This window comes from Quercus robur, chromosome 2, assembly GCF_932294415.1.
Source record: "Quercus robur chromosome 2, dhQueRobu3.1, whole genome shotgun sequence".
Classification (NCBI taxonomy): Eukaryota; Viridiplantae; Streptophyta; class Magnoliopsida; order Fagales; family Fagaceae; genus Quercus; species Quercus robur.
Genome location: NC_065535.1, coordinates 25,048,853 through 25,061,676, shown reverse-complemented (window position 1 = coordinate 25,061,676; position 12,824 = coordinate 25,048,853). Strand labels below are relative to the sequence as shown.

General features: G+C 34.7%; 1 protein-coding gene across 1 annotated transcript; it reads left to right on the top strand.

Annotated features, from left to right (window-relative positions):
• Positions 1 to 721: 721 nt before the first annotated feature.
• On the top strand, positions 722 to 7,741 carry LOC126713024 (uncharacterized). Its single transcript, XM_050412617.1, has 2 exons — positions 722 to 3,173; positions 6,914 to 7,741. The coding sequence occupies exon 1, from the start codon at positions 1,557 to 1,559 to the stop codon at positions 2,901 to 2,903; it is 1,347 nt and encodes a 448-aa protein (XP_050268574.1). The 5' UTR covers positions 722 to 1,556; the 3' UTR covers positions 2,904 to 3,173; positions 6,914 to 7,741.
• The last annotated feature ends 5,083 nt before the right edge of the window (positions 7,742 to 12,824 follow it).

Below are 12,824 nucleotides of genomic sequence, written 5' to 3'. Positions count from 1 at the left end.
CAAATTGTCCTACATGAGGACTAAAGCGTCAAATCCCTATTACATGTAACAAAACTACAAAAACTCAAGTTAAAGTAATTTTTTTTTTGATGAACAAGATAAAGTAATTTTAATAACCATCTCAAATTATTATTTTTTTATAACAACAATAATAATTTGGTGGACCATACCTTTCGTGTCCCATGTATTTTTTAGAGTAAAATTTTTTGTCACATAGGCACATGCATGAACTTGGTCTAGACGTCCCTTTTGTATAGTAGTTTTATTAAACAACAAGCTATTCCTATAATGTGTCGTAATAAGTATATGATATTATTCTTTGGTATGTTTCTTAAAAAAAGAAGATATTATTCTCGATATATAATTTATATTGTTCTGACCCTAATTTTGTTGTTACTCGGCGCTAATTTAATAGAAATAGTAATGTTAGGGTCATATAAAATGATACAACTTGTGTTATAATTTGCCTATGTGGTGAGTGGTAAAAGTGCGATGATCGATTTATGTGGATACACACCTCGACCACTCACAACTTATCACGTAAAAAAGTTGCGGCACAAATTATGTTATTTTATGTGTTTTTAGCATTACACTAATATAAAAATTAATTAGGAAGTGATCTGAAAATCAAATATTGTTGTTATTAAGGACCCACCGAATCTTTCCATACATTGAACCTGTTAAAACACTACATAATAATGGCTTCTTCGAGACTGAGGCTGAGGCTGAGACTGAGACTGAGACCAAACAAACACAAGCGTGTAAGTGTAACATAGGTAGTTTCTCAACAAACAAAAGAAAAAAAAGAAAAGTGTAACATAGGATAGGTAGTGTATTAAGTTGGTAACATATAGTAAAAAACTTAGCGATAATTTGAGGGTTACATCTAATAAAAACTGTCTTTCTTCTTATCAAAAAAAAAAAAAACTGTCTTTCTTCTGCTGTCTATGCCAGTATATTTATAGATGGTAGAGCTGTTTTTCGTGATTATCGACCCTGGATTCTCGGCTTAATCATTGGGAGGTCCGCTTATGCCTTTCTGGTGGGTGTTGTGAGCGGGGGTTAGCTATCTAATTCGAGATTTGCTGCAGATAAGTAGCTCTTTTGCTTATTTGTGAATCGACTCTTTGAGGATTTGATTATTTTGTTTGTGTTGAATATGTTGGGTACTTTTATTTGATTCTAGTATTGGTGAAAAAAACTGTTTTAGGTCTTGGTGGATTTTGTATAGAAAAAATTGTGGTATTTGTAATTGGTATTGAAATTTTGGAAGTGGGTTTGTATTTGTTTTTTATTTCTATGGGAAAATATGGGTATAGTTGCTTAAAAGTTGAGATTTTGAATAGCCCCAGGAGGGGGAGGAGGAGGTTGTAGACTGAACAAGGAATTGGGGTTGAAAATAAGAAATGCGTTATGCATATTTTTTATTTTATAGAGTTGGATTTAGTATATATGAATGGCTTCAACTGAGTGGGAACTGGGAAGGACCTGCAACCTAGGGTTTTAGGGGTGATGGGATTTATGGGTCTGATCTGAATTGTTGTTTGGAGTAAGCAATGGAAGGTAATTTACCACAAGGAGGTATGATTCCAGGTGGTGGGGGTTCCTATGGAGGGTTTGACTTGCAAGGATCAATGAGAGTTCCTCATCAAACACAACACCCACATACAATACACCAACATCATTCTCTTCCTCGCCAAGGGTCAGCTGTACATCCCTCGATTCATGAGGGCTTTCCGCTCACAATGGGAACCATACAAAACTGTGATCAAACCATTCCAATGGTAGATTTCAATAAGGGGGAGAGGAGCAAAAACTCAATGAGTGATGAGGATGAACAGAGTTTTACTGAAGAAGGTGTTGATGGTCATAATGAAGCAAGTAGAGGGAAGAAGGGGTCACCATGGCAGCGTGTGAAGTGGACTGATAAGATGGTGAGGCTTCTGATTACTGCTGTTTCTTATATAGGTGAAGATGTTGCCTCCGATTGTGGCAGTAGTGGGGGGAGAAGGAAATTTGCGGTTCTACAAAAAAAGGGCAAGTGGAAATCTATCTCGAAGGTCATGGCTGAGAGGGGTTATCATGTTTCACCACAGCAGTGTGAGGATAAATTCAATGACCTTAACAAACGTTATAAGCGGCTTAATGATATGCTTGGGAGGGGCACTTCTTGCCAGGTTGTTGAGAACCCTGCACTTTTGGATGTGATAGACTACCTGACAGAGAAAGAGAAGGATGACGTTCGGAAAATATTAAGCTCAAAGCAGTTGTTCTATGAAGAAATGTGTTCTTACCATAATAGTAACAGATTGCATTTACCTCATGATCAAGCATTACAGCATTCATTACAGTTGGCCCTTAAAAGTAGAGATGATCATGATATTGATGATGCCAGGAAGCACCAACATGATGATCTTGATGAAGATGATCAAGATATGGAAACTGATGATCATGATGACTTCGAGGAGAATCATGCTTTACATGGGGATAACAGGGGGATATATGGAGTGTTAGGGTCAGCAAAGAAATTGAGACAAGGCCTGGCCCATGAAGATATTAATATTGGGAATCCCTTGAATTCCCAGGACTACAACAGAAGTCCTTATTCTCAAGCACAAATTGCCCAATCTGATATGAATCAAGCCTTACCTGAGAACATGAGAGCAGCTTGGTTACAAAAGCAGTGGATTGAATCTCGTTCTCTTCATTTGGAAGAACAGAAGCTCCAAATTCAAGTTGAGATGTTGGAATTAGAGAAACAGCGGTTCAAGTGGCAGAGGTTTAGCAAGAAAAGAGACCGTGAGTTGGAAAAACTGAAGATGGAAAATGAGAGGATGAAACTTGAGAATGAGCGTATGGCACTGGAATTGAAACGAAAGGAAATGAGTGCTGGTTTTAACTAGTTGGCTGGTCTTGTCAAGCTTAGTTTATCATTATTGTTACATGCTTGCTATAAGTCTCCTTTGCTACTGGCAAGCTGCAGTTGGTTTCAAGTGTTTTATCACAAATTGGATGGGGGAGCCTTGTTGGAAATCAATGACACTGTCAGCATAACTGTGTAATCATAGGATGGTTCAAATTACCAATGGCTAATTCTAGTTCATTTGCCTTAAGTGAAATCGTATTGCCTATGGTTGAAGAATTTTGTGGCTAGCATTTCCTGTTTTTACTTTGTAAGTTTGAATATTTAATATTAAATCTTCTGTTATTGGTTCTCTTTATGAAATTCAGCTAAGATATTTATGTTTTAGTGCTAAAACAGTTCCATCTTTTAGTGGTAACTAAAGAAGGCTATAAAACTAAATTGTTGCTTCTGCCCTCATGCATAAATAAGGCAGCATATTAATGGGTTCTAGGACAACTTGGTATTGAGTTTCTAGGCTGTTACTATTTCATGTTACCTTAAAATGCTTTTTAGGTTGATTTCCTACTTTTAATATCTAGGCCAGCTTGGTTTCCCTGATGGATGATCTCCTGGAGGTCATCAGATATTGTGTAAGATGGATTGATATTTAACGTTCTCTAGTTGTAGGATATGTGTTATGTGGAAGGGTGCGTCCTGCCTGCTCCTGTCCTATAGAATGGCGTATTTGCAGGGTAAAATCTTCAGATTTTGAATTCTTCCAGCATTTCACATATCTGATCTACTTTGCCTTAGCATTTTATTTCTTCCAAAGAGAAAAAGACTATTATCAAAGGATTGTGCAGTAATGCTTGAAAGGATTGTGCAATTCTATTATCAAAGGTGGTTGTTACGGAATACTTTTAGGCTGTTTGGAACTATAAAAATAATGGTACCCTTGGAGATTTTCAACTTCTTAGAACTGCTCATTGAAGAGGCATCATTATGGAGTGTTGTAGTAAGTGTGAGCATTGTGAAATTTTGGCTTAGAGAACAAGGGAACATTCTCTGAAGGACATCTGTCCCATTTTGTCGTAACATTTTGGCCATTGCACTATTGATGCTGGTTTCTTGCAGGACTTGTGACATTTCATTTATTAGAGTCAAGCCTCTACTAGGCATTTGAAACCTGCTTTTTTCTGTGAAGCTTTTCTATGCTTCTCAAGTGTTTTCAACATTAGAAGCTACTACATCAGTGTTCTTATTAAACTTTTTCAAGTAATGTAAGTTTCCAAAGAGAAGAAGTATAGGATGTTCAAGCTGCACATATACAGGCATATGACAGCTTGGTATCATGTGTGTCCGTGCCACATATACTACATCAGTGTTCTTATTTCTACTTTACCCCTTTGAGGTTCTATATGATACTCCATCCATCCCATATTGTTTGGTCTGTTTAGAAAATCCAACTTTTTAAGGGAACACCATTTAATGCATTGTCTTTTACATAAAAAGGTACAAGCTTCGAAAACTAACCTCCATAATTTAAACTTTAGTGAAAGAGGGGTATTAACCTTTTAAATAAAGGGTGTGTTAAGAAATTTATTTATTGACTTTTCAAAGAGGACTTCATTTTGGGATATCTTAAAATGGAATAGAGGACTAACAATTTAGGACATAGGGAGCATATAGGAATGGGATTGTGTGAATTCTTAAGATTAAGGAGTCACAAGTACCCAAATGCCACGAGATTTATGATGTGGATCTTTTTCACTTTGAGCTTAATGTTGACACCTCAATCCTTTCATAAGGATAAATATACTGCCATTCAAGTAAATGACCCCCTCTAATTCCAATCTTTACATACCCAACCATTAAATGTGTGGACAATGGTTATTTTCTTCCCTTAAAAAGGAAATCCATCAGACTTTCTGAAGTCCACCTTCATCCTTTAGTGTACATTGGACTAGCTGGTTGTCTAGATCTTATAAGCGAGTTCAGGGATTGACCAAAAGAAATCCCAAATGCTTGATCAAATGGATCTTGAGATCTTCTCCGGAAGTGGATGAACAATAGATGTGAATGCTTTCAAGCTCTAAGGAGATCAGCTCCATTCTTCTGGCGTATGAAAGTAGCCTTCTTTCCAATTGCTAATCCAGAAATTGAACTTGTCCAGGTGGGGGAGACAGTCAAGAGTGTCTCATTGTGATAGATACTAGTCCTCCAGTATTTTAGAGGGAGCTGCTCCTCACAAATGATTTTTTGTTGGACCCTATACAGTTTTTATTACTCTTATTATTATTATTATTATTATTAATAAATTTAGAAATTAATAATACTTGTCCACTCCCACCTTTAGTTTTCTTATTAGTAACTATATAATTTTAGATTGTGACATGGAGAAAGTAACAATAAAAAATTTACTTGAAGAGTATTTATCAATTCATGTGTCTTCAAAATTTTAAGTTAGGATAAAAGTATCTATACACAATATATGAAGTTGATGGAATCCTTCATAAGGGATCAAGAACTACTATCTGCATGATTTTCAGTTGTATATTTATAAAATGTATATGTTAGCATAGCCCTAGGTCAGTTACATGATTAGAACATGTATTAATCTAAACAATAACAACAACCTTTTTCTACTATTTTGGATCTACTTGACTTTTGTAATATTCATTTTTAATTTGTTCACCCCTGTATACTTCCTGTGTACTTGGGTGTCTCTTTGTTTTGATATCAATGAATCCTTATTACTTATAAAAAAAAAAAAAAAAAAAAAGTTAGGGTGATCCATAGATTAGTTAGGGTTGGCTACATGTAATAACCTAAATGAGTTGATATTCATAGCCAAGCATAAAGAAAAGTTGAATTTCTATTTAGTATTTATAACATAAAGATACTGAACTTCACGCATTTGGTAATCCAATATAAAAATTGAGATTAAATTTCTATATAATATCTATAAGTTAATATAGGCTTATGTCATTGATATGATAAGAATAAGCATGTGTTCATTTGGATTAGCTGAAACCAATGGTAAGTGTAAAGAATTACCGATTTTCTGTTTGGTATTAGAATATAAAAATATCAAAGTTTAAAGCATTGAATAATCTTACTTAAACAAATCCCGATTAAATTTTAATGTTATAAAAATGTGATCAAGATAAATAGCTAGTTAGTTATGTTTGAATTAATGACTTTAGCTGTTGTAACTTTAACTATAATAGGAACACTCAAACTAATAAACAAAAGAGAAGGTGATCAAAACTTGAAGGAAAAATATAAACAAAGGTTTATTGCGAAATATGTATTACAAAAACTTTGGTTCTTTTGTATATCATGGTTATATTTTCATGTTGATATATTTAATGACATCAGTGAAAATATTAATTAATTTTATAGAATTAATAAAATCTCCAACACAAAAAAGACACGTGGCACAGTGTAACCATTCTAGGGTTGTACATTTATGCTAAGCTAACATATTTATTTGGCAAGAAATTAGGCAGGAGCCTCATAGCTCAATTGGCACATCCTGGTGATTCCAATGGAGACATCCAGGCTTCAAACCCCACCCCCAACTATCAATGTCTCAAGAAATTAGGCATTCTAGGGCTGAACTTTTTCTCTGCTTAAAATGATATCCAGTGAGGTCACTATATTGTTGGTAATTTAATTTTAGAATGCATATGTGGAAACTTACTATTCCAGGGAAAACTAAAATGACTAGTTTTGCCAGTTGAATGAGATGGAATAAGAGAGTAACATTGAGCTGGATGACCTAACTCTGGAACTGAATTAGGCAGGCTGTGTTTGGCCTTTAGGGTAGCTTCAGGATTGACTTTCTAGGCTGATGTGATCCTCCAACTGAGTGCAGACTTCAGAAATTCAAAATCAGGTCAATTACACCCACTCATGCGTAGTAAATGTGTGTTTTATTATCCTCGTATAATATTAAATCATATTATACTTTTTTTTTTTATATTTTTTATAAGTAGTGTTAAATCATATTATACTTGTTTAAAATTATATTTATTGATTCCTAATAAGCTTCAAAATTTACAGATTTTGTTTCAGGTTTGACAGTTTCTCCTCTGGGTATGTTTGAGCTATAAACTTATGTCTTTAGGGAGGCTAGGCTAGGGAATACAGTAAAGAATGATGTGGTTAGTACTGTTGTGAAGTTTAATGTTACAATGAGCACTCTATATCTCTATTGGTTACAGCGAGGAATACAGTAAAGAATGGTGTGGTTAGTACTGTTGTGAAGATTAATGTTACAATGAGCACTCCATATCTCTGTTGTCTCTGAAGTTTGGTTGTATTTCCCTATGGTTGTTGAGTTCCTCAGAAATAGGTGAAATAGGTGGATAGCATAGTTGGGTATTGAGTAAATTTAGCCTCTTTGTCAACTCTTTCAACAGATTATTGGTAGGACAAAGGTTTTGTTTCTCATATGGATTGCTATTAATTTTAATCTTAGCGAATCTTTCCTTTTTGGGCACAATATATTTACTGGAGGAGGGAGATCCATCTATGCAGAGGAAGATTGTGATAGTCTGTTGTGTTTGTCATATTTTCAATAATCTGCATTTAGGCTGTGTCTGTCATGGCGTAAAATCCAGCTCAAACTGAAAATGTTTTTGGTTGACCAGGAAAATGCAGTTTTGAGATGTGTAAATTGTTTTATGCCCCAAACAAACATAAACATTTTTCTCTCTTCACATAGCCTTTAGCCAGAGGTTAGGCCTTGGTGTAATGGTAAGTGCCTTCCATCAAAAGAGACAAGTCGCGGGGTTTGAGTCTAAGAATCAGCCACTACCAAACCAAAAAAAAAAAAAAAAATGATAAGACTACCTACCATGATCACTCCCATGACTCGCAAAAGTGGAAGTTTTGTGCATTGTCTATGACAAAACCTTCGGCCCCTCCATACACCAGGTATGAGCCAACACCTTCCCTCAAACCCACCGACTGATGATGCCAACCTCTTTCCCCAAAGGCACTCAACTGGCCAATGATCAACTGGTATTTCAATAAAGCTTAACCTCACCCCGAGTCATCGTTGACTCACCCAGCCATCCCTGTTGTTACTGTTGATCACAACCCTCCCACCTCTTGCAAAACAACCCAGACCAATTGGTTTAAGCTCTCCATAGAGTCACTGACTGGATTCACCGGACCCTCCACTGAGATGACACCTTCGGCAACTGATATACCAACCAAGCCACTGATCTTTGCTTTTCCAGCGTCCTCCTTTTTGTTGCTGAGGTATTTGATTTTTTTCTTTTCAAAATTTGGATTGTATTTTGTGTTTGATATACTCTATAAGAGATTATATGGAATTTATGATATGCGTTTGATTTTGTTAATGGTAATGGTTATTTGAGTTTTAATTTGGTTTTTTTTATTATTATTTTTTAAATATTGATGGCTTTTTGTTATATTATGATTGGTATGAAAATTAGTGGTTTTCAGTCAGAAAATATTTTCAGGAGCATTTTTCAAGAATTCAACTAAACCCCGAAAAATAAGTAGTTTTCCTTGCTTCAGGATGAGTCTTCCCATGCTTGTACAAAAAGCTCATTTGCTGTTTCTTAATTATCTGATTTTATGCCTTCACATGGGGGCAGATTGTGCTGTGTGAGGAGACTCATTCTGCCAATCATGAAGCAAGGAAACAAATTCATGTTCTATTGTAATTCTTAGGATTATATGACAGCCTTTTTCTCTTTTCATCACATTGTATCATAATATGCATTTCTCAAATGGTGGTCACACTCTACTGCAGTGTCGTTGAGAATCAAATGCTTACTGTTTTTGGAATTTCAAATGTTGTGTTAAGTGCAGGCAGTTGTTAAGGGGGCATCTGGACAGGATTTGAAAATCAAATCATTTCTTTTTCCATTCATAACTTTTTAAGATTTATTTTTTTTTAAAATAAACATGGTATGTTTTTGTTTTTGTTGCTATTGTGTTTTGTAAGGTTTTCTTAGGATTTCAATTTATTTGTTCATCTTTTTTCTTCATCATTCTGGTGATTAGGTTTCCAGATGTGGGAGATTAAATTCAATTATTTCTTTTTCTTGTATGAATGCACCTAGTGCTTTGTTTTCTCTCTGTAAATAACTTGTCTGTGATAATGTCAGAATTTTGTAACATGCTGTTATAATTGCCTCTATGATCTTTGATAAAATGATACCAAGGGTGGCTGCAGTTTAGGAAAAATGGGAAACAGTTAGTTGAGATAGTTTAATCATTCATAATGGAGGCTGATTAATTTAGGGCACCATCGAGAGAAAACGATAATTCATGGAGGGGGAGAGAGAGAGAGAGAGAGAGAGAGAGAGAGAGGTATTTATCTATTTATTTGTTATGGATTGCCTAAATCTTATCTTCTGGTACAAAAATGGAGTGTAATTTTTTTGTCAGCTCAATCTTCACATTACTGATTATTGCCAATTCTTCCTAGAAATCTCTTCAGTTGATCATGAGGGTTGTGAAGAAGAATGTTTTTCTTTGGAAGGGTACAAAGAGTATGGTTTTCAGTAGGATAGAATGGACAAAAGAATAAATGTGATTGGCCTTGATTAGTTGATGAGAATCCATAATCAACCCCAATTAAAATTGGGATTAAGGGCAATTTTAGTTGAGCTGAATTGTTACATTGAGAAACTATGAACTTAGTCTTTTCCATGGGAAAAATGACCCAAATTATATGAATAGGATGAATACATTAGAGGATTGGTCTTCATTTCATTTTTACCTATCAAGATATAAGATGTCCCTAAATAGCCTGACTATTGAAATATTGAGCCCTATGAGTAGGATAGGATCCTGATTGGCCTATGGAATTTAAGAATTTTGGTCACCCAAAATATAGGATGGCGATAGATTTTGTTAATGGGATGGTTTCTGGGAACTATTTGTCATGATTATAATTGGTCGAATTATCTTGGATCCCTTAGCAATAACCTGGAATATGTATATTTCAGTTCTAGTTTATTCTGAACTTCAAATAACCATTGTCGCATAGTTGACATTAATGGGTTATTGCGTCTGTATCAGATTAGAGCATGCTAGCTGGTCAGGGTGAAGGTTAGCAGTGTTATGTCTGGTATGCATACTAACAACCAAAACTTTCCTGTACATGATGGATTTCCTGTTGAACTACAAACTGACCTGCTAAATTAGGGACTTTTTTTCTCATTTTACTAGTTCTTCTAGGAAATATTGTTGATCATCAGGGAATTTTGATAGCCCGATTTCCATAATGCAATACAAGATATCTCTCTCTCTCTCTCTCTGATCTTAACATCCATTGCTACCCGTCCTCCCAAAATTAGAGTTGTGAAATGAAACCGATATCATGGTATCTATCCAATGATTTCCGCGTTCCCAGTTATTCCTGGTAGTAAAGTGTAGCTTAATTACAGATTTTTCACTGTGCTACCACTCTCAAAAGTGTATTGAATTCTTGTTAAATGGAAAAATACCACCGTTTAGCTCCAATTATGATATGCCCAGCTACTGTGGATTACAAAAGAATGTGCGGGTGTTGGTTTACATATTATTTTCTGTTGGCAGGGGAAGGGCGGTTGGGGTGAGGATAGTTCAGATAAACATTATTATGTAACCTATAGGTTCCATACGTTCACTCGCTAACTTGAATTTACTGTTAATTAGTTTTTTTGTCACTTTATTTTTAGATTGCAACAGTTGGTTTACTGTTTCTCAATTATTATGTTATTATTAATGTCTTTATCATTTAATAGGTTTTAATTTAACTCTGTCATCTACTGTACACTAAAAGTACCATAGCAACTAACTGTGTTCTCTACAATGATGTTTTTATGTGAACCTTGAAACAGGCTTATCAAAAAGTTATATTTGAATAACCACATATGCAGGCACTCTGATGCTACTCAATAACCGTAATTTCCTTTTCTATTTTTCTTGTGTATTGTTTTTAATTGACCCTTTGTTGATGGAGATCGAAAGGGTGGACTCCAGATTGTAATCCAGATTCTAATCTGCATTCTTAGTTTCAATGATCAAATATGTATATATTCACTATCATGAAGTTTCTTAACTCCTGATATATATTGTTGTTGCCAATCATCAGGCTTATATGAAGGGATTTTATTGGGACTGGTTCTGGTTCTTCACTACATGGAGTTCTGTTCTAGATTCTACACTTTTATGTTTATCTAGGCCTGGAGGCATGGTTGCTAGGTGCTTCCCTGCCAGTCCAGACATCGCTTTAATCATGTCAAAATAATCCTTGCTTAGTTTACTTGTGAAGAACAAAAAAATTTCTAGCTTTATATACTGGTAAGTACCATTTCTAGCAAAAGTTGTAGTTGGATAGCAGATTATTATTTGACAATAATTTTGTCCTTGATCATGCAATTTTTTTTTAAACGACAGTAATGGTTGGAGGGTTTTAGGTGAAGAGTGTTAATAGTTTGTGCATTATTAAAAAGTAGGATTACGGTCTTGCCCATAGGTGGACCATTTGGAAGATAGTATAGAAAGTGTTACTTACAAAAACACTAACTTAAAAAAAGTTCAATGGCAATGGCTTATCCTGTTATCCATTTAAGAGAGAGTTTCTCACTCTCACTCACATCACAGGGAAGTGGACAGGAGTGTGGGTGTGTGTGTGTGTGTGTTACAAAGGAAAAAAGCAGTGAAGTGGACATGAGAGGAACGTGTTTTTTTGTTAGTACTCTCCCTTTCTTACCCATTGTAAAAAAGTAGTTGTTTATGGCACATGGGGGCCTCCCACCCTACCCTGCTCAATGTGGGCTTTTCTTAGTGCTCTCTTTTGGCCCACATGGAGGGCCCATCTACAGTGACATTTTTAAATATTTGTCTACTATGGTGGGTGTGTGTTATGTTTTTAGTAATTCTTCCCCTAGCTGTTTCGGTCTGTCGGTAACTCGTATAATGCACTGGAAAATTTAACATGACATGTATGTTTTTAAGAAATAATGTGAAGTTATAGTTACTAATAGACATTTATTATGATTGTGTTTCTATATGGAACTATTTCCTGTTTAAAGAAAATATGATACTTAAGATTCTACTGAAGGATTTAAATATAAAACAAAAATTAAATTTATTTAAAATTATATGTTAAATTAGAATACTTGTGTAAAATATAAGGTTTCAAAAATTTTTGTGATAAAATATTATGAGGTCAATTAAAAGTCAAAATATTTTTTTTTATATTGTTTTATAGAAATGATAAAATTTTAACTTATGAAATTCTCTTCGTTAGGCGAAGGCACAAATTTGGTCTCGATATAAGCGAGATTTAAATCGCCAATATTTTATTTAAATACAAGATACTTTATCAAGTTTGAACTAATTGAAGCCCACCATTTTTTTTTCTTCTTCAGTATTATATATACATTAAAGATAGCCCTTAGGATGGGTTAGTTCCTTTATTTTGTGTGGCATTGGTTTGTGCGTGCACATGCTTCCACGTTCCAATGATAGACAACTCGGCGGCATTTTGCCATGGTAGGCTAACTTTGAAAGCTTTTATCATAAACATTATATTAACAAACAAAATCTTTGCACATGGTTATGATTGCTTGAAATTCACTTTCGCTATAATCTTCATTGTTATAATTTACTGCAAGGTTATTATATATGTATATGAAGGATTCTAAGGAAAAAAATAATGACAAAAATGTTGAACAAGCCACTACGGAAGGTTCTACTGATAATGCCAAGTATTAAAATATGAGAAAGGAGAGGTGGAATATCTTTTTATATATGTACTATGCAGTCTAAATATTTATATACAAGTACAGCTAGTAGGAAAAGTGACTAATGTGATAATGTTCTGTAAGGGTACACAAGTAATAGGCACGTTATTTTAGCCTTTGTTAATGGGTCATATTCAATTAAGTGTGATTACCTTGCGGAAAAAGAAAAGAAAAAGAAAAATTGTTTCATGGGG